Here is a 23,647-nt window from a genome sequence, read left to right as displayed (position 1 = left end):
CACCATGAACTTCATATGGAACCAAAAAAGAGCCCGCATAGCCAAGTCAATTCTAAGCAAAAAGAACACAGCGGGGGGCATCACACTACCGGATTTCAAACTATACTACAAGGCTACAGTAATCAAAACAGCATGGTACTGGTACCAAAACAGAGATATAGACCAATGGAACAAAACAGAGGCACCGGAGGCAACACAACATATCTACAACTATACAATCTTTGATAAACCTGACAAAAACAAGCAAGGGGGAAAGGATTCCCTGTTTAACAAATGGTGTTTGGAAAACTGGCTAGCCATGTGCAGAAAGCAGAAACTGGACCCCTTCCTGACACCTTACACCAAAATTAACTCCAGATGGATTAAAGACTTCAACATAAGACCTGGACCATAAAAACCCTAGAAGGAAATCTAGGCAAAACTATCCAGGACATAGGAGTAGGCAAGGACTTCATGAACAAAACACCAAAAGCATTGGCAACAAAAGCCAAAATAGACAAATGGGACCTAATGAAACTCCACAGCTTCTGCACAGCAAAAGAAACAGTCACTAGAGTGGATTGGCAACCAACAGAATGGGAAAAAAATTTTGCAGTTTACCCATCTGACAAAGGGCTGATATCCAGAATTTACAAAGAACTCAAATGGATTTACAGGAAAAAAACAAACAAGCCCATTCAAAAGTGGGCAAAGGATATGAACAGACACTTTACGAAAGAAGACATATATGAGGCCAACAATCATATGAAAAAATGCTCATCATCACTGGTCATCAGAGAGATGCAAATCAAAACCACATTGAGATACCATCTCACGCCAGTTAGAATGGCGATCATTAAAAAATCTGGAGACAACAGATGCTGGAGAGGATGTGGAGAAAAAGGAACACTTTTACACTGTTGGTGGGAGTGTAAATTAGTTCAACCATTGTGGAAGACGGTGTGGCGATTCCTCAAGGCCTTAGAAATAGAAATTCCATTTGACCCAGCAATCCCATTACTGGCTATATATCCAAAAGACTATAAATCGTTCTACTATAAGGACACACGTACAGGAATGTTCATTGCAGCAGTGTTTACAATAGCAAAGACCTGGAATCAACCCAAATGCCCATTGATAATAGACTGGATTGGAAAAATGTGGCACATATACACCATGGAATATTATGCAGCAATCAGAAATGATGAGTTTTTGTCGTTTGTAGGGACATGGATGAATCTGGAGAACGTCATCCTCAGCAAACTGACACAAGAACAGAAAATGAAACACCGCATATTCTCACTCATAGGTGGGTGATGAAAAATGAGAACACATGGACACAGAAAGGGGTGTACTAAACACTGGGGTCTATTGGGGGGAAAAGGGCAGGGCCAGTGGGAGGGGGAGGGGGGAGGGATAGCCTGGGGAGAAATGCCAAATGTGGGTGAAGGGGAGAAGGAAAGAAAAGCACACTGCCATGTGTGTTCCTACGCAACTGCCTTGCATGCTCTGCTCATGTACCCCAAAACCTAAAATCCAATAAAAAATTTAAAAAAAAAAAAAAGAAAACAATGAATCAATGTTGGAAAACATTTATTACTGCCCTTCTTCTGTATGTAATTAAGAACTGTGAGAGATTTTGATGTTTTATAGCCAGGATTACTAAACAAGGAGATGATTTCTAAACATCATTGCTGACTCAAAGTTTCTCCCTCTTTTTTAAAATTTGATTTAATATTCAAATATATGTGTTAAAAGCATGCTTTACTATAGAAATTGCTGAATGTTTCCTACATATGTGTTTATTCTATAACTCTTATTTTAAAAATTTACTTGTAAAGAATCATAGAAACCTCCTCCTGCAGAAGCAAATATTTTTCATTGATCACTCTCACCTGGAAACATATTGAAAGCATATTTACATCATACATAAAATTTGCTTTTCTCTTTGGCTATTATTTTATGTATTTTTCTAACCCTGTGTTTTTCCATATCTTTACCAATGTTGTTATGTATTTATAATCAACATTAGCTTTTTATCAATTTATATATTAATTATCTAAAAAACTGTACTCATCTGTAACAGAGATTTTATGGCAAAGTTTACATTATTGCTTGACAGTATATATGGAATAATCACAAGTCAAATTTATTAAAATCAGGAAGTAATTATCTTAAAGGCCTGTGCAAGCAATCAGAGAATAAGCTATAGCTCTTGTGCAAAGCTTCACACACACACACACACACACCCATACACACACAAATGCATACATATTTTATTGGTCAGAATACAGCAGATACTTCTTACGAAATTTTATTTAAGGCATTTTCAGCATAAATGCACACTACCCCACTATTTCTAACTTAACTGCCAAACAGCATAACGAATATTTTACTGTGTTCATTGTAAAGATAAAAATATTGGCCAAACACAAGGAAAATTTATATGGTAGTGCTAATTTCCATGTAGAGTCATCAGCATTAATTTTATCAATAATTCCTTTCCCCTTTGCTCTCAATTCATTTTAGTGTCATTAAAATTTTATGATTATATTATAAAAGAATTATATTATATTTCAAGGCCATTCTACTTCTATACACATTCCAAAAGGCTTCTAAAAAAGAAAATTGGCATGGAGCATATTATGAATAATGGAAATGAAATAAGTGTTTTAGTTCTCTTTGCTTAGAAAAAAATTCATCTTAACAGGTACCTCAATATGATTGGCTACAGAAAACCCAGAACAAAAAATTTACAATCACAAAGGTTCTCTGCCTGCTCTCCACCGCAGTTCATTCACATGATTACACTGTTAAAGGCTATGAGATAGCTAAAAACACACAGGTCACACACTGTCGTCCGTAGAGGCATCACTGATCTGCTCACAGTGATAGACACAGGCCTGCTGTAGCACAAATCATTTACCAAGGATCAACAATAGTTACCTTGGGGTCATACAGTAACTTAAATCTAATAATAGAAAGTTAGCAAGGAGCTAGTTAATAAGTGAAGGATGTATCCTTAAAACAACTATTTGTCTTTGGATTTATTTTACTTGCTAATATTTATAGAAGGAGGAAAAAAGTAGCCTAAGTAGGAAGGGAAGTTTTCTATAATATTATGACAGCCATTATTTTTAATGATATTTTCTTAACTTTTTGTAATACTAATCACTTTAAGATAGCCATTATTAAAAGCCTTATATATGTATCACATTGGCAAATTTTGTGCTGTATCTAGTGGTACAAAGACTTCCAGAGAAATTAGTTATCTCCAAATTCCATTTCTAATAATACAGAAAAATAAAAATATAAGCATAATCATATACAATATGCCCTTTCAAATGTGAACTTTTAGGAAATTCTTTAAATTGATAATTGAAAAATTACTTAGACATTTACACATCTGCTTCTAAATTTTGATACAACGTTTAGTACCATTTTGGCTTGTGTTTCTTATAGATTAATCACCTTCTAATCCTTATCTAAGGGTATCTTAACTTTCAGGTTGGATATGATTTATTAAAGTTACATGACAAATGAACTTTAAAAATGAAAGATAGCGATAGAAAGAGGAACAGAGAGTAATGGTTAGAGAGGGGAAGAGAAATGAGAAGAGAGGGTAAAATTGAGACTGAACAAAAGGGGTGATGAAGAAACAAGACACCTTCATGCGGGTCAATTCACTGCACGCAACAGAACACAAAGTATGTGCCAGACATTGTGTTATTGATTGTTTCCCATGAGCCGTCTGCTCTTTTTTGCAACATAAGAATGGAATTCTAAATTCAGTAAAGAAATGATGCATGAAAACATTTTGGTTTGTGGATGGAATTCATTAGTGAAGACCCTGAAAATTGACGAAGTTATTTTTCTTTTAAATATAAAATGTTAAAATCCAAGACCCTATTTTTACTACCAGCAAATAAATCAATGACCTTTTTTAGATCTGTTAAAAGCAGATTTTGTGTGTGTGTATGCCAAACCTCAAGCAAATGGCTGATGCTTCCAGCTGTTTGAACAGATTGCTAAAGTGCTGCTCTGCTCTGGAAACACACTCTCCAGTCCAATTAAAATTCAAGAATTAAATACTCATTTCAAACATTAAAAAAAAAACACTCAAGAAGAATAATTGGTTGCTGACAAAGGAATACCATGAATATTTCATATGTAGTCTTTTGCTCCATTTTAAAGAGGCTTCATTCATTTTAGATAACATTGAAACATTTCTGTTCATCTGTTTGTAATGAGACATGTGTCATCTCAGCTCTTATTAGGATATGGAGGCCATGGACAGGAGTAAACACATACTTATCAAGGTACTGTCTTCGCATTTGGAAGTATTTGTAGAACTGTATATTACATCATGTATGACTACAAGAGTAACTCCAAAGTTGTATGCATTATTAGTATTAACTTTATTTCTTTGGGGACAAATCAGAGATGTTTAGTTAACCCAAAATATCTCTGAATTTAGAAATGTAAATTCACTTAACCAAACTAAACTTCAGTCTGCACTGTAAGTAAATTCTAAAAGAAAATTTCAACAGGCTACACAAATTAACAAACCAATTACTTAAAATTAACTTATGAAAAGTGTATACTGACTTAAGTGTTGAAGTATTTACAGGTAATAATAATCTCACCTGTGTTTCCTGGACAATCTGGTCAACATTAGTCAGCAAAGCATCTGGGAATAAAATGTTCAGTGTCATAAACAATTCATATTTTAAAGAAATAGATTCAGAAAACTTCCTACTGAAATCTTGGTAAGACTTTATACCAAGAATTAACAAAGATTCATCTAAAGATTTTTTTTTAAATCTTACCAGTTCATTGGTTAATTGCAATTGACTCTTAAAATATTTCAGTTCTCTATTACTGCTTTCTTATTCCTAAAGCTTAAAAATAGAATTTTCAAAAATATCACTCTAATAACTGAATGATTTTCAATATGGATTTTCTTTTCCTGACAGAGTTCCATAAGATAATCAAGTTTCTGTTCATTTTCCCAGTTCACAGTTGGTATTTCAACTATATAGATTCATATGATTATTATCCAAAAATCATCAAGAAAAAAATTCAAAGCAGAAAATATAGTTTAACTATGTTCACCATATATAGTATAAAATAATCATTTATAATATTAACCATCATTCAGTACCCACTCTCCAAATAATAGCTCATGTTTTAACAAGTACCTGTTCATCCTTGTGTAAGACACTAACATTCTAAATACATTCTTCCTTTAAATATTTATATGTAGGTTCCAATTGCCTATAAATGTTTAATACCATTACATAAACCTGTGCAGCACACATTCTATTTCTTTCCAAAATGTCTTCTTCTCAAGCAAATCTTCTAATCATTGAGAATTGACACATGAGAGAAAACTAGGAGTAAATCTTAAATCCTTCTTAGGATTCACAGGTGAGTGTCACGAGACTGAGACAGATTGTTTTTTACAAAACCTTCAGCACAGATATTCATGTAAATATACAATGGCCATTGGAGATTAGATTTTACATAAAAGCAATAATAGGACATGTTCACATTATAGATGAATAAATGATTACACAATTGTACTATGGTAGAGCCAACAGCCAACATAGTATATTTCATAAGCTCATGACTTTACTCCAATAATTATTTATTAGAGATATTCTAGAGCAGAACATAATATGTACATAGCCTATGTGTCAGGTAAAATTAAATGTACAACCACTTCCAAACACAAATACTTTAAATGAAGGGGCCAGCATGGCTTTTTCCTGAATGAATTTGAAAATATTTTGTTTTTAGACTTCATGAACATAATAGTCACCAAGTTTGAAATGGATGAAATTAGATTATAGAGGTGGTTATCATTAAAAATACATAAAATTAAATTTGTACTTTATTTTCTATTGTTATCTAATAAGTAACAGGTATAATTTTTACAGTTTTTCTGGGAGCAGTTCTCCGATAACCAATTTAAATCTATGTTTTTTCATGTAATTGCAATTTAATTTATGGACATAAAATTATGATTTTAGCTGATTAATATTATGAGTATAGATATTTATATGTCTATATAGTATATATTCAGCCAGATATTTGTTGAGCACATATATATTTATACAAATATATGTGATGTACATATTTACTTAGTGTTAACTTTAGATGCCAAATTTTTTTGAAAGAGCTGAACATAATCAGAAGACAAGTGTACTGTTACACTTACCAAAGTGATCAGTGATTACATTGTTATATTAACAATGTGTGTAATTTGATGAATTTCCCAATGCATTACCATTACCTTACTGAGGTAATTTACTACTTAAATATATTCCTGCTTATAAATTGTTACTTTATCTTTCTATATCCCACTTCAGTTAACACCACATTTTTAGGATGGCTCGATCACAATATGTTTACCACTCTTTTTATATTTTAAGTGGTCTTATGTATACTGCTACAAGAATTGATTGTTTCTGTGGGAAAACATAATAATAAATGAATAAATAAGAAAGATATGAGCAAATTAATTTTATTCATAATCCCACTGTGTATTTATCTAGCATGGGAAGAAAAAGACTGAGTAATCTGTCCTTTGAAAGTAAAAATTCAAATATTAATTTTGATCTTTTATTCTTTTCTTAATGCCATTTTTAAAATGATATATTTCTTGTCTATAAATTTCATCAAATGTCACTAACATTCTAAGGTAAAGTGTTATTAATGGCAACAAAAGAGGATAAGAAAAATAACCTTTCCATACACAATCCACCGCTGTGCAGAAGCCCTTTCCTCAAAACACTAACACAGAAGCATACATTGTTAAAATAAAATCACTGGACTGTTCTTGAAACAGGGGAAGGCTGAGCAAGGGAAAAACAATAGATAGTCTTCATTCTATCTAACATAAATGAACAGTGTTTTCTTAGCATAATAAAATGCAATTGGAAATCAACTATGCTGAGAAGACAATGGCTTATGTTTGCTATCTTCTTAAGAAATGTCTCATAGGTTCACAATTGTACCTACAAGATGATCCTTTATAATTAAAGATTTTTAAAAACTCCTGAAATTAAAAAAAATCCTTAAATTTTTTACTATAACAAAAGAGAAAAACTTAAATTTAGGAACTAAAAGGCAATTGATGTAAATTTTAGGGTAACTTCTAAAAATTTTAGCTTTATGAATGATATAGATTCTTTTCAAAACTACAAGCAAATAAAATAGTAAAATTCATATGAATACAAGTACTTTTACTAGAAGAAAAAGTACTTTATAAAACAAAAAGAAAAATATTTCTGGAGACAAATGGAACACATTTATGTTTTTTAATTCTTTACAAATTTTTGGAGAAAGTATGCATCTTTCAAAGATTACACTTGTTACGTTTAGAGATTTCTTAGAATGGTTCAAAACTTACATTCCAAAATTTTAAGTAAAATACATCTACAAAGCAGGTAAAAATTACTGTTTTAAAGCGTGAAACAACTTACTGAGACCTCCACTGACTCCTCTAATGGTTAGAAAAAAAAGGAAATAAATTGGCCATTTCAGGTGTTACTGTGTCTAATTCATTTATTTATTTATTTACTTTTTTTCTTCTCTTTGGAGATGGAGTCTTACTCTGTCGCCCAGGCCGAAATGCAGTCGGGGAGATCTTGGCTCACTACAACCTCTCCCTCCGGGGCTCAAGCGATTCTCCTACCTCAGCCTCCCAAGTAGCTGGGACTACAGACTCCCGCCACCATGTGTCTAGCTAATTTTTTTGTGTTTTTACTAGTGACAGGGTTTCACCATATTGGCCATACTGATCTTGAACTCCTGACCTCAAGTGAGCTGCTCCTCTTGGGATCTGAAAATGCTGGGATTACAGGTGTGAGCCACTGCATCCGGTCACTGTTTCTTCTTTAAATTGTACTTTATTTAGTTATGTATTCATATATTTTTAGACTAAAATAAACAATATCCTTCAAACTAAAATATACTGCTACTTAAAAATTTTAGGCTGCTTTAGATGCTTCATTATCCCTTTATGACACTTCTGTAATAATAGTTTTATATTTTCAATTGAGGGACAATTTTTCAAAAGGAACAAAAATAATGCAGGAATGCAATTAAAATATTTGAAGTAAATGTCATTTAAAATATGCATAATGCCAAACACATTATTGTGTTTGTTTTTCACATTGAACAAGCTGAAACTAGAATATAAAATGACAAAAATGAAAAAACATAATATGGCCAGACACAACAAACAGCAAACCACATGCTACATACAGATGACTGGTTAAACGAGGAATACAATAATAAATGACAGAAAGGAAAACAAGAAAAGGACAGAGAATTTGTTGCTTGCAGTAATATAATATTTAGATCACAAATCTTGTTAATGAAAATTCTTATTTTTACACCTTCCTCCCTATCCATATTTATTTATCTATATATTTACTCATTCATTCATCTAAGCAAAAATTTTGTTTCAGATATCATGATAGGTAATATTATCCCCAACTTTTCCATAGACACTCACAGTGCAATTACTTTAAGCAAAAATGTCTTCATATGTTTATAAACAAATAAAAAAAAGTGACCCTCTTGATAATCCAGTCTTTTGTTAATCTCTCAAAATATAGACTTTTTGAAGGGCAAAATCTCGGGCCACATATTCACCTTTCTATCATTTTTAAGAACAAGTATTCAAGCATGTGGTTTAAATATTGTAAAAATGGTCATACTAAAAATATATTAAATAACATTAAATTATGTTCTTTTTTTTAAAATTTTTATTGCATTTTAGGTTTTGGGGTACATGTGCAGAACATGCAAGACAGTTGCATAGGTACACACATGGCAGTGATTTTCAATGGTGTTAGTCAAACGAAATAAATTTCATATGGTTAAATATCATGTATTTTTAAATGTCTATGAGAAATATAAGATATTTAATCAAAGTTTCATTAGAAACATAAGTGGGAAATTTTCTTTCAAAAGTACTAGAAAATACAAAGTAAGTTCATCAGTAACTTAGAGTACATATGTTAACCTTGCTAATGTTGCCTGATTTCAGGGCATCCTTATCTTTGATCACAACCTTCATAATTCCAGAAATTCTTTGGGGATTCATTTCTATAAGTCTTAAAAGCATTTGTATGTTCAATATTTTTTAATACCAGACTGATAAATCTAAGTAGGGTAAATTTAATTAGCTTCTACCAATCAACACCTTTGTGTTGAATTGTGTAATTGTTCATTAAAAATATGAATTTTTGCAATCTATGTTAATTAAAAATATTTAGTTGGAATTAGAGCATTACTACATTAACGGTGCTGAAAACATATTTCACTCTGAGTGCTGCTTTTGATTTCACAAACTATTACCACATGTAATCTCATCTATCCCTTAAAAGAAATACATAACCCTGCATATTCTCACTCATAGGCGGGTGATGAAAAATGAGAACACATGGACACAGAAAGGGGAGTACTAAACACTGGGGTCTATTGGGGGGAAAAGGGGAGGGCCAGTGGGAGGGGGAGGTAGGGAGGGATAGCCTGGGGAGAAATGCCAAATGTGGGTGAAGGGGAGAAGGAAAGAAAAGCACACTGCCATGTGTGTTCCTACGCAACTGTCTTGCATGCTCTGCTCATGTACCCCAAAACCTAAAATCCAATTAAAAAAACAAAAAAAAGAAAGAAATACATAACCGAGCAGTGAAGGGTGATCACACCTTGCAAATGTGAAAGACAAACATTTTAGAAACAGAAGCAGGACAGAGAAGGGATTTAGCAAACACCTAAATAAATAAAAGCCTACTGGATAATTATTTTCAACACTGGCACTGAAAGAAATCTCTAACTGCTTTAATCTTACATACTATTGAATGCCATCATGATACATTGCGTATGAGAAGATGTGGCTCTATCAAGTTAAAAGTAACTGAAATTGTTGTAAATGCTTCTAACAGAAGGAAATTAACAATCCAACATTCCTCACTTGTGTCTTAAGTGGTATTTCAAGTGATCTGAAAAAGTTAATAAACTTTACTGTGTGCTTAACTTACTCCTAAGGAGTACTTAATATAAGATAGTAAAGTACTTACGCTATTACAGCTAAAATGTCATTTATTTTGTGGAAAGGAATTGGCCTAAGTTCTTGCATGAGACTTATTCTCAAAACAAAATAAAACGAAACCTTTTTGATGTTAACCCTGTTTACAGATCTTTAATAAAACACCATTAAGTTAGCATATAATTAAGTTTTTCAAGGAATTAATAGAAACATTTATTTATAGACCTCGATTTCAGTAAATTTCCAAGAATTCCATCTTATCCAGGAGCAATATTAGTTTCTACTATATTTAAAATCTTGTTTTAAAACATGATGTATTCCCACTAATTGGCAGGATTTCTAGTTGTATTTATCACAGTTTTTGGTTAAAATAGCAAACGCATTTACTTTAAAAGAAAAACATTCAATTGCAAAACTATAGTGCAGAAGGGAAAACACCGCTATCTGCTTAATGAGCAATGACTTATAAATATAATGAGAACACCATTAGAAGTTTTTAAATTTTACTTGCTGATAAAAATAAACACTCCTTTGATAAAAGCAGTCTTCTATGTTTGTCTCCCTCTTATCTTGCATTGAGAACAATATAAAACTCCTCACTCATTCAGAAAATGTGTATTAAATGAACAAAACACCTTCATATTATTAGACCGTTGATGGATCCAAAATAAATTGTACTTTTTTCTCCTTTCCACTGAAAAAGCTGTGTCATGGAGGAGAAATATCTTAGAACCATTAAGGCACCTGAACCAAGGATGTTGTTTAGAAGGGAACTTATTTTAACATTATCTCACTATACTAATTGAATACTTTATTTTAAATAATTTAGCAACATAAAGTTGTTCTACAACATTTCCTGAAAAACAAAGGCAACACTATTACCATTGAAATAAAATATACAGCCTCCTTATTAAAAAATATCAATTATCCATAGGTGGCCCTTGGTAAAATTGGAGAACATATCATTTTTATGCAATGCTTACTTTTTCTGTAACAATTTTTATTTTTTAATCTGCTGTTGCTAGTCCTAGAATAGGGAAAGGCACTGCTGCTATGTCATGCTTTTTCCCTCATCCATTTTATTTATGTTTCCTTCCAGTATACATATACATACATACATATATAGTTATACATGTATATATATATAGTGTACCTGAGAAGGTTTATTTATAGACAGCATTGGAATTGCAAATTCCAATTTTCTATGTGAGTTCTCAAAATAATTTTTCATGAAAAAGAAATAATAAATGACACAGAGCTTTCCAGTAGCCCCTCAGAATTTGAGAGTTGCTTTTCCACTATGACCATCAGAACAGTCAGACTGAATAAACATCCCATTCATAGACATGCTTCTTTTAGAAAACAGTCCACATGTGTTCAGCGAGTTAATATAGCAATAGTATTCCTTTAATTCTCCATTGAGGGAGTACTCGTGCCTTGCTCTGGATCTCTCAGCAGGCAAAGTGAGAAACTTACTTGGCTTTGTATGTGCTCTTTTAGATGTGGGCCCCTCTCTGACAGAATCGGAAGGTCGGCTAGCTAACTGCAAGGCAGTTGAGTTGTTCCTGTTAGTGTTTTGGGACTCAACATTTGTGCCAGCTTCATTCTGTGGTTCGGTACTTGGCTTTGGGCCAGTCTTTCTTTTCTGCTTTTGGGACACAGAAGTGCTTGAAGTCCAGGAAGGAAGCAAAGCAGAGGTAGTGGTAGAGGAGTCCTGACTCGAACAAGTTTCTGAAGATTGAATCACATTGTCAGTGGCAGCTTTACAACACTGGGCATTCTCTTCGTGTCCCACAGCTTGTTTGGACACAGACTGGGGCAGCGTTACACTGCAGCCTTGTATCTGAGCCCCGTTAGTTTGAGAATAAACATTGCTAACCTTGGTGACCTTGTGTTGCCCATTATTGTTGCAAACCTTATACCGGATCATCAGAATGATGATGAATACCAGCACAGATGCTACAATTATTCCACCAATAATAATAATCATGGTGCCTCCCAAAAATTGGGACTGCATGAAATGGCAACGCACATAATCCTGTTCCGTAGTAAACTGGATGCAACCCACGACTCTTGTGGCAGTGAGGGAAGTGATGCCATCATCATATATGGCCAAGACACATAAGTCATACATAGTTCCGGCAGCCAGATTATTGACCAGAAAAGTTTTGCTCGTAGGAGGTATCATTCTGAGGGACAATGGAATTTGTGTTAATATTAAAAACAAAACAAAACAAAACATATACACACAAAGTCATTATGACTTTAGTTTGGTGTCATTTTGTATTCATTAAGATATGCATATTTATAACATATGAATTATTGGAAAATTATCTAATCTCATATTTACCCATTTAAAATGGCTAAAAGTCATTGTCAGGGTCTGTACTATATTAATGGTGCCTGGACCAGGCCTTCACAAGCTTACTAATTTTATTGCTTGGCAAAGGAGGTCTCCTAATAAAAAACACTGCTAAAAAATCATTTATGACAAATTACTTTTGAAAGGTGTGACTATGACACTATCTGACTACTAAATAAATCCATTTAGCACTTACAACACCTCTGTGACTAAAAGCCAATTTAAAGGAAGGGTAAATGTTGACAATCACATTAGAAATCAGAATAGAAATGCATTTAATAGCATTTATTTCTCAAACCAGTAAAATGAAAGGGTCCCCAGTATATATATATTTAATAACGAAGATTATTACTAAGATGGAAATATTTTCTTTACAAATCTAATTCTTTTTTAGTGTCATCATCACTAGGACCCCATTATGCTTTAATCTATAAATGGGCATAATGAAAATATGTAAGTAATATTATCCTAGAAACATGAACAAGCAAGGCTGTTGGCCAGAGCATAAATCCCTCATCCCACAGTATGCTACCGCAAATTTCCATCAGAGCACATTTAATAAAGTATAGAGTTTAGGCGAAGCGCAGTGGCTCGCTCACACCTATAATCCCAGCACTTTGGGAGGCCGAGGCAAATGGATCACCTGAGTTCAGGAGTTTGAGACCAGTCTGACCAATTTAGTGAAACCCCGTCTTTACCAAAAATATAAAAATTAGCCGGGAGTGGTGGCAGGTATCTGTAGTACCAGCTACTCAGGAGGCTGAGACAGGAGAATTGTTTGAACCCAGGAAAAAGAGGTTGCAGTGAGCTGAGATGGTGCCATTGCATTCCAGCCTGGGTGACAGAGCAAGACTGTGTCTCAAAATAAATAAAAAAACTAATCAATTAATTTTAAAAAAGAATTTATAGACATCTCTGAATCAACTACTTTCTAAAAGTTTCTTGTTGATGTCTGTTTTCTACTGTTTCTTCAGTTGCAACCAAATATGACCTAACTTAAAAATAAATAACAGGCATTACTAAGCATTTTGTATACATTAAAATATAATTTGTACAATTATTGTATGAGACTGGCATTATCACTATTTTACAAATGACAAAAGGGTCAGGGATTCAAGTAATTTTTTCAAGGTTACACTGAATTTTACTTGTCATAGCAGAATTAAAATTCTGGAATTTGGAAAATAAAACCTGGCTTACTTCACAGAGCTAATGTTTAAAATTTATAGAATATCCAATAGCTACAGAAAAGTGAGGGGTGAGGAGGGGTATTTGTCATTGACAATAGCCCATGGGTTATGTGAAGAGCCTGGTATGACAAGAGAAAATTACTTTAAGCTAATATATAGGTATCATAGTCCATATTACCATATATTTGGTGATGGAAGGGTATTAGAAACCTATAGTCTAATTTCTTCCTTGTAATAATGAGGAATTGAAACTCACCCAGGTAGAATCCTCCCCAGGACAGGTCACATGACTAGCTAGGTTAGGTTTAATTTTGCCTACTAGTCTATGCATTTTTCTTAATTACTCTCATTTCCATACAGGAATGAAAATAAAATTATATTAAACAATTCACCTGGGAACATAGGAACTGAGCTGGTCTGATTTCTGACTATCTTAAACAGAAAAAAAAAAAATATATATATATATATATATCTTTCAAAGGCATGGTTTTGCATCATTTCCCAGGGGGTAATAATATTCTCTCACAAGTGGAATTATATGAAAGGGCAAAAATGTGTATTTTTAACTGAAAATTGGACAAGATGTGACTATAAATCAATGAGGCTGAACTTTAGAAAAACATACCAGAAATTCTTTAGCAGGTGCAAATTCTCCATCATCATCCTTACTTGGAGGTTACATACCTAATTCCAGTGATACTTTCACTGCTCAAATTATTTATAAAGTTTCTTTTTGGAACTGTCTTAAGAACCAGTACACATGAGACAACATGACCACATACACACACACACACACACACACACACACACCTTAATCACTCAAAAATCAGTCTCATTATTTTATAGTTACATCCTATTTTTGACCAAAAATGGCAATATCCATCTTGATCACCCACCTTATTGACAAGACTTGACTCCAAATGGCTTTTGCTTGTTTCCAAAATTCAAATTCACCCTCAAAAGACGAAGATTTGCCACCACTGAGGATATTCAAAATAGTATGACGAAGGTTCTAAAGATAATTCCAAAAGTGCTTTGAGCAATGGCAGCATCATTGGGATAATGGTATAGCCTCCCAACGTGACTTCCTTGAAGGAAAGAACACTCATGTGGATGTGTAAGTTCTGGTATGTTTTTGAATTTTTATAATAAATCAGTCTTGTTCTCTGATAGTCACATCTTAGATGAGGGGGAAAAAAGTAAGTAAGCATAATATTAAATATAAATTAGAACTCTCGAAAATTAATACCATTCAAAATATCTCCCCACCTGGATTACCACCTTTTTCAAGGCTTACAGTATGCACTTTAAAATATGAAATTACAACACAGAACAGCACTGCCAATTAAAAAAAATCAGTAGTACATTAACAAGTTTTATACTAAGAGGCATGGCACGTATACAAATTTGCTTAATTTTTCTTACCTGTAAACAAGAGTGTCATCATAAGTACCATTGTACTGGATTTGAAACATACGTATTCCAGGGATATTTCTTTGAAAATTAAATTTAAGTAGTGCTGTTGATGATGTAGCTTCTGCCACCACAATTTTATCTTGACTCAATTTTGTATCACCATTACTACTGCTTGTATTAGACCCTGACTTGGTAGAAGTTGAGATATCTGAAGAACCAGGATCAGGCTCATGGATATGGTTTGTACTGTTTAGTAAGTGAGGGAGCTTAATTATATGAAGATCCACTATTTGTGTTGCTTCCCCAGCAGGATTGGAAGCAATGCAGGTAAAAGCACCTGTATCCTTTACAGTTGTTATAAGAATGTCAAGTGTTCCATTATCATACACCAGAGATCTTGTTGCATTTGAAATAAGCTTCCCTTCAGGAGAAATCCAGTGAATTGCAGGCTCAGGGTCTCCCCTGGCTTTGCACCTCAGTGTTGCCCTTTGTCCCTCCAGGACTCTCATCTCATGTGTATGACGAGTAATGAGAGGAGGCTCACACAAAAACTCTTCTTCAGGAATTGACCAAAAGTAGCGGCCAGTTAAAAGTGGAGGAGAAGCACAGGTCTCTAAGTCATCTTCTCTGGACAGACGCCTCAACCACAACAATTCACAATTGCAATGCAAAGGGTTTCCACCAAAACTTAATGCAAAAGTAGATGGGCTTATGATTCCTGAGGTTGCTAGTACCTGAGCTCGCTGGAAGAGAGGGTCAGGTGGTAGCTTCTGCAATTTGTTTGATGTCACATCTAACCGCGTCATCTTGTGCAAATGGGAGAAGGTCCCCTTAGGAATGTTATCAATCATATTGTGATCCAAACTGAGGGTATGCAAGCTAACCATCTTCTCAACAGCATCCCAAGGAATGGTTTCTAGATTATTATAGGACAGATCCAGCTCCTCAAGGGCGAAGACATCATCAAATGCTGTAGAGGAAATTAAAGTCAGCTGATTGTTGTTTAATATCAAATGATGAAGATTGGAAAGACCACTGAACATATCATTTGTAATTTTAGTCAATCTGTTGCTATTCAAATGCAAAGCCCTCAAATTTCGTAGGTCAGCGAAAGCATGAGGTGTAATAAAACTTATTGTATTCCTGGATAGAGTCAGGTCCACCAAGCTGGTCATATTGGCAAAATCTTTCCTTTTAATATTTGTAACAAAATTGTCTGCCAACCGCAGTTCCACAGTTCTTCTGTCAATGTTCGGTGGAACAAATAAAAGCCCTTTCTTGGCACAAAGGGTTGCAAGATTAGGAGACAAAATCTGACAGACACAACGCTTTGGACAGATCTGAGCTTTCACTGCTATGCCAATGAAAAACAGATAAAAAAGAATTTTTTCCATTGTAGATCAGATTTAAGAGCCTGTAACAGAAGACACAAAGTAGAATGTTAGCATCCAATGATTTAATTCATATTCATATTTCTACTAGAATAATATTTGTATGCAATCTGGAACAAGAAATAATTTCACTTGTTTACTTAACAAGCATTAATATGTATTCTGTAGTAGTCTATAATGGACACTAGGGATGAATAATGTACCATTGATAGTTTCATGGGATTTAAAATCAAGTGGGAAAAACAAAAAGTCAAAAGATTATTATAATTCTGTAAATTAAGGGCCATTTTTGAAGTATGTCCAGGATACTCCAAGGGTGAACTAAAGACCTATCCAGCTCAGATTATAGGCCTGGGAGTTCAGGAAAACATCCCCTAGACTCTGAAGGACATTTTTCTTACATAAAGATATTTTAAGAATTAGAGTATATTTAAAGATTTGTAAGCAGGTCAATTCAGTAGCCTAAAAGGAAGCAATAAGAGACAATATTTGTTAGCTTACAGGATGACCTTTGAGGGTAACAAATTCTTGTTTAATTTTTTTTTCATCTTTACAAATTGTCTTGGCATAGATCAACCTTCACATTTTTTTTTTTTTAATTGTGAGACGAGTCTTGCTTTGATGCCCAGGTTGGAGTGATCTTGGCTCACTGAAACCTCTGCCTCTCTGGTTCAAGCAATTACCATTCAGTCTCCTTGAGTACCTGGGATTACAGGCACTCACCACCAGACCCGGCTAATTTCTGTATTTTCAGTAGAGACAGGATTTATCATGTTGGCCAGGCTGGTTTCTAACTCCTGACCTCAGGTGATCCACCTGCCTCAGCCTCCCAAATTGCTGGGATTTGTGCCCAGCCCACCTTCACATCTTAACTGGAAATACAAAAATTGTATTCTCAAATATAACAAGGTTGAAAGTTTTCCACAATAGCACCAAGTTTCCTAAATATTAAAATACTTTATTAGTTATAAACGTGGATTTTTTTTTTTTTTTTTTTTTTTTTTTGAGACGGAGTTTCACTGTTGTTACCCAGGCTGGAGTGCAATGGCGCGATCTCGGCTCACCGCAACCTCTGCCTCCTGGGTTCAGGCAATTCTCCTGCCTCAGCCTCCTGAGTAGCTGGGATTACAGGCACGCGCCACCGTGCCCAGCTAATTTTTTGTATTTTTAGTAGAGACGGGGTTTCACCATGTTGACCAGGATGGTCTCGATCTCCTGACCTCGTGATCCACCCGCGTCGGCCTCCCAAAGTGCTGCGATTACAGGCGTGAGCCACCGATTTTTAAAGAAAGATATGCTCTGAAAAGCAGCCACCAGTGCTTTCACTTAACAGTATGTTCTAAAAGGTATCATATTGTTATCCTTCTTTTAAAATCTCAATAAGTTTACATGTATCCAAATTTAACAAATTCACATTTTGACAATTTTAATTTTTCTTTTTGATCGTAAGTTTATGGTATTGAAATCAATCTTCAAAAATAAAAATAATAGTGCACATGTGATTAAAAGTTCTCATGCATTGCATCAGGTTTTCATTTTTTCTTCTTTTTTCTTTTTCTTTTTTTTTTTTTTTTTTTTTTTTTGAGACAAACTTTTGCACTGTCACCCAAGCTGGAGGCTGGAGTGCAATGGTGCAATCATGGCTTACTGCAGCCTTGATTTCCTCAGCTCAAGTGATCCTTCCACCTCAGCCTTCTTAGCAGCTGGGACTACTGATAAGTGCCACCACCTTGGCTATTTGTGTTTTTGTTTTTTTGGAGACAGGGCTCAAACTCCTGAGCTCAAGTATTAAAGGCATGAACTACCTTACTCAGCCCATTACAAAAAGTTTTAAAACCATGAGAGAAAATACCTGTAGAAAATCATACATCTTTCAGCACTTTGGGAGGCCGAGGCAGGTGGATCACGAGGTCAAGAGATCAAGACCATCCTGGCCAACGTGGTGAAATCTCATCTCTACTAAAAACACAAAAATTAGCCAGGCGTTTGGCATGAGCCTGTAGTCCCAGCTACTAGGGAGGCTGAGGCGGAAGAATCACTTGAACCCAAGAGGCGGATATTGCAGTGAGCCAAAACTACACCACTGTGCTCCAGCCTGGCAACAGAGCAAGACTCCATCTCAAAAAAAAAAAAAAAAAAAAAAAGAAAAGAAAAGAAAATCATACATCTTTAAAACTTAATATAAATATGAAATATTAAATCATCCTGGAAATATCATGCCTAGTTTTCTAATTAAAGCATATTTTATGACTTTTAATTATTTGATGCATTTTGTAGGGTAAAAGCCCCTTATAGCAATAACTTAAACATACCCTTAGAATGACCCCAGATTACATGCACCTGAATGTGTGTCCTGAGCTAGGGAATCCAGGAATGGCCAATCTGGAGATCCATTCTTTGTCTATGAGAAACATCTGATCCTCCAGCCTGTCAAATGGAACATGGGATCCACAGGGGATTGAGGTCCCTGAATTTTGTGTTAAATAGAGGCTGCCAGGTGAAGATCCCTAAGGGGAGGGTGTTAAATGCTATATAAATTGCAAGCAGTTGTGGTTTTCCTGCCCAGCCTGCTGCCAGTGGACTGTACATAAGGGAGATATGTTATCTAGCCTGCCACCACTGGACACTTCTCTGTATGTAATCCACTAATCAAACCCCATGTCTCATTTGCTGGCTCTGGGTCTCATCCTCAGCCTCTTGAACCTGAATCCTTACCTACTGAGGTTAATAGGTATCTGGCAAAACACCTATTGGATGACATAGGAAATGTGATTCTAGTTAATAAAAATTATCATTATCAACAAATAAAGATAGAATCTTCTGTTCATTGCTAACTTGTATTAAACTAGTGCTTCCAAAATTAGCATTAACAAATAAAATTACAAAAATATATAGAATAACAAGTGTTAGACATTGGAAACGATTAAATACAGAACTGTGACCCCTGAGATAGTGAGTTAAAAAATAAATTCTATAATTACTCAGAAACATTTTCCAAATTACAGCACAAAAAGGGGACATAAGGCAAAATATGAACACTCTTGTTAAACTGAAAATACAAAGAGCGGAGAGTCTCAGGTGGCTTGAATTTGTGGGAGGATGTACCAGAGAAGAGAGAGTTATTGAACAAGAGCTCTGGTAATCTATGTAAGTGGAGGCAGGGTAATAGGTACAAACCATCCTGAAATACTGATTAAAAAGTGATGAAAGGAAAGTAAGCAAAAATCCAGTGACCTGTGAAACGGTATTAAGAAGTCAAACATACACATAATTGCAATATCAGAAGGATGCTGTTAGGCAGAAATATATTTAAAGAAATCAAATAATTTGTTAAATGTTATAAAAAATACCAATCTACAAATTCTAGGACAACACAGTGAAACCATATGAAAACATATCATTGTTGAATTGCAGATAGCAAGAGGAAAAATAATCTTAAATGTAGACATAGATATAAAACAGATTACAATAAGGTAAGCTAAACAAAACAAAAGTAACTGCTGACTCCTCACTGACTTCTCATTGTAAATAAAGTGAGATGGAAGATAATGAAATACATCTTCTAAGTGAAGATAAAAAGGAATGCATGAAGAAAGGAAAACCTAGCAGCCTAGGTGGGATTATACTTTTATAAAATATAAAAAAAGAGAAACAGAGTTTCTTCACTATCAAACCTGCACTTATATGAAAATGTAAAGGATAGTCTCTTTAGGCTGAAAAATATTATATGTGATGGAAGAAAGTTGAAACTTTATAAATAGATGAAGAACAACAGAAATGATACATTTGTAGATATGTATGCCATATTTTTGTTGTGTTTTATTATGTTTATAAAAACTATTTCTGGAATAAATATAGAAAGTAGTAAGATCATCGTTGTCACCCTAAACAAACAAAATAAGCTGGATAAGGTATAAACCATATTTTAAAAACTAGTAACATTATAACATTTGAAATACAAAGAAATGTAAAGAACCTAACTTCCAGAAGTGACAGTCCTTGATAAATGGGAGGAAATACATAGCTGCTGCTCTACTTGCTCCAACAGAAAAGAAACTAGCACTTCCTATTCAACTTAACTTTGGATAAAAATGAAACCTACCTACATTTTACCAAACATTTAAGAATGCATTTGTGGGTGGACATAATAAAATAGAATCCACAAGAGTCCCAATAGCAGCAGTGAGAAAGCATTAACACCTATCTAATTCTCATTACCTTCATTGAGTAACACGGATGTCATTTTAAAAATATAGGATTAGAAAAAGAGTAGAGAAATTTCTCTCAGATGCACCCTTTTTTTTTCAGAAAAAAATTGAGGAGGGAAAGGAAAATTGAAAGAAGTCTTTCAGGCAACCCTGCTTTTCAGCTTGGAAAGAAAGGGAAAGACACAGAGGAACTGGGAGAAAAATAGAGCCACTCAGGGATTTTGCCTATCAGGACTGACGGAGGGGTGGGAAAGCTCAGCCCCCATCATCTCCATACAGATATTTCTGATTTTAACCACAAAATGCCTAGGGTGATACTAGGCAGCTGAAAAATCCTACCTAAATGATATCTCTCTTCGTAGACTATGGAGTAGCTACAGCAAAGAGAAAAAAAAAAGAAAGAAAGAAGAAAGAAAGAAAGAAAGAAAGAAAGAAAGAAAGAAAGAAAGAAAGAAAGAAAGAAAGAAGAAAGAAAGAGAAAGAAAGAAAGAAAGAAAGAAAGAAAGAAAGAGAAAGAAAGAAAGAAAGGAAAAATACGAAGAGTGAGATTCAAGATCAAAAAATTCTCCTAGACCACCAACAAATGTGACCCCACAGCGATAAAGCAGGATGATGAGGCCTCCAGAAATGTGGAAATCAAAAGATTCATCTGTAAAATAGAGATGGATCTGCAAAACCACTATAGGGCACAGATGTCAGGTTTTAGTAAATAGGAAATTCCCAAAGAGGTGACAATTCACATATGAACTTGAAGAGTCAAGAAAAAGTGACCAACATTAAAAATGAAGTGATTAATAGATATAGACCCAGATACACTCCAGATATTACAATTACCAGAGGGAGTATAAAATTACTATAATAAAATTTCTAAAGTGTCTACAGGAAAAGATGGACATCATGCATAATCTGATGGAAAATTTTAGGAGATGAGAAAAATAATTTTTAAATGTATATAATCTAAAAATACAAAAATATCTTATTAACAAAAGATTAGGCACGGCAGAAGAAAGTATAAATGTACTTAAGGACAAATTAATGAAATAAATCTAAATTCAGATTTTAAAAAAAAGCCTGAAGAAACAGAACAAAAAGTATTATATTTGAGTGCAAAATATTTAAATGACACGAATATAATCATAATTTCAATCCCTCTCCAAAAGAAAGGAAGAATGAGGCAGAATAAATAGTAGAAGGAAAAATATCTAAAAAGACTCCAGAGTTGATGGCATTGATAATATAAAAAGAATAATGCAGCAGATAGACACCTGTACACAAAAGAACAAATTGCTGAAAACCAAATATAAAGAGAAAAAATTATTAAAAGAGGCAGAGGAAAAGGTATTGCATATGTGGGGAATAACTGTATAATTTATAACTGAATTATCATAAAGAATTAAGGTCAAAAGAAATGGAATAATACATTTAAAATTTATAAGAAAAAATGCTATATCCTAGAATTTTATATCCAGTAAAAGTATCCTTCAAAATGCATAAAAAATGTATTCACAGCTAAGCAAAATCTAAGAAAAATTTATCTCAGATATTCTGTGCAAGATATAACAAAAGAAGTTCACAAGTATAGAAGGAAAAGAGAAACAATGAACCCACTGGGAAAACAGAAAATTGTTGCCAAGGTAGTACATTTAATCCTAAACTATATCAAAAACTTCAAACACAACTGGGATGTAAGAGTTAAAGACAAAGATTATTATTCTGCCTAATATAGCCAGGCCAACCCTGAAGCATTTAGAAAAATACACTTTGAAAATAAATTTATGAACAACTAAAAGGCTGAAAAAGATATGCCATTAAAATGTTGAGCATAAAAAGCTGGTCTGGCTATAAATTAGAAAAAGGCAAAGAGTATATCAGAGATAAATATGGGCATTTTATAGAGAAAAAGAATCGATTCATCAAGAAACCATGAAAACACTGAATGCGCATGCACTTACCAAAGATCTTCAAAATACGTAAAATGACACAAGACAAAAAAAAAAAGGGATTTAAAAAAAAATCCACAGTTACAATTGGAGATACAAATTCTTCTCTCTCAGTAATTGATAGAATAAGCTGACAAAAAAAAAGAGAGGGCAGTAGCTAAAAAAGCTTTGCACAGCACTATCATCAGACCTAACCTAACTTACAATTATAAAATGCAACTTCAATAAATAGAGAATACACATTCTTTCTAGATTCTTATGGAACTTGAGCAAGACTATCTGTAAAATGGGCTTTAATTCTCAAAGTATATACAATAAATTACCCAAAACATTTTCTGTCCACATGATATTTTATCATTAATCAATAAAGACAAAATATTTAAGAAATAATATCATGTTTAGAAAGTAAAAATCCTTTGGATCAAAGGAAAACATAAGAACAAATAACTCATATTTTGACAGAACAAACATGAAATTAAAGTATAACACAATTTATGGTAGAAAAAAGTAGTGTGCTTGAATTGTTAAGGTAGTCCAGACTAAATATATTAGAAAGAAAACATGGTTTAAAATCAGTTTTCTAAACTTGATACCTAAGAAGCTAGAAAATAGAAATCAGAATAAATAGAAGAAATGAAACTATTAAAATCAGCAGAAATTAATAAAATAGAAATCAGACCAAAAAAAACAGAAAAAATGCATAAAATCAAAAGCTGTTTTTTAGAAAAGATTGATAAAATTGACCTATCCCTGTAAGATAATTAAGAAAAAATAAGAGAAATCAAAACTTGCCAATGAGGAGAATAAGACAATGCAAATCCCCTTGCATGTCAAGATGTATACTCAATTAATTAGAGGAAATGGACAAATTAACTGTAAAATGCAAATGACCAAACTACCAATATAAGAAAATGTATAGAAAATGAGATAGATAGAAAATATAAACAATATCACATTTGTTACGGAAACTGAATTCAAAATCAAAATCTTCTCATAAAGGTAATTCCAGATCAAGGTGGAGGTCTGTATGTCCACATATCTATCATAATTTAAATATATAGTATATGAAGAGTTATGTATACAATTTAAGTACAT

At 33.7% G+C, this 23,647-nt stretch overlaps 1 protein-coding gene across 5 annotated transcripts in view; it reads right to left on the bottom strand.

Annotated features, from left to right (window-relative positions):
* Positions 1-23,647, bottom strand: part of LRFN5 (leucine rich repeat and fibronectin type III domain containing 5) — a 307,913-nt gene that overhangs the window by 7,585 nt on the left and 276,681 nt on the right. For 3 of the 5 annotated variants that reach the window (XM_017977070.4, XM_035260404.3, XM_054239896.2), the window contains 3 exons: positions 15,023-16,427; positions 11,522-12,234; positions 4,626-4,669 (listed from right to left, as the gene is read on the bottom strand). In XM_017977070.4, coding sequence (XP_017832559.1) covers positions 4,626-4,669; positions 11,522-12,234; positions 15,023-16,407 — 2,142 coding nt within the window. In that variant the 5' untranslated portion in view covers positions 16,408-16,427. The remainder of the gene's footprint in view (positions 1-4,625; positions 4,670-11,521; positions 12,235-15,022; positions 16,428-23,647) is intronic. The other 2 variants (XM_035260405.3, XM_078334826.1) reach the window with 1 other exon arrangement.

The sequence above is a fragment of the Callithrix jacchus genome, chromosome 8 (genome assembly GCF_049354715.1).
Source record: "Callithrix jacchus isolate 240 chromosome 8, calJac240_pri, whole genome shotgun sequence".
NCBI lineage: Eukaryota > Metazoa > Chordata > Mammalia > Primates > Cebidae > Callithrix > Callithrix jacchus.
Note: the sequence above shows the minus strand (reverse complement) of the source record. Positions and strands in the feature narration are given on the sequence as shown.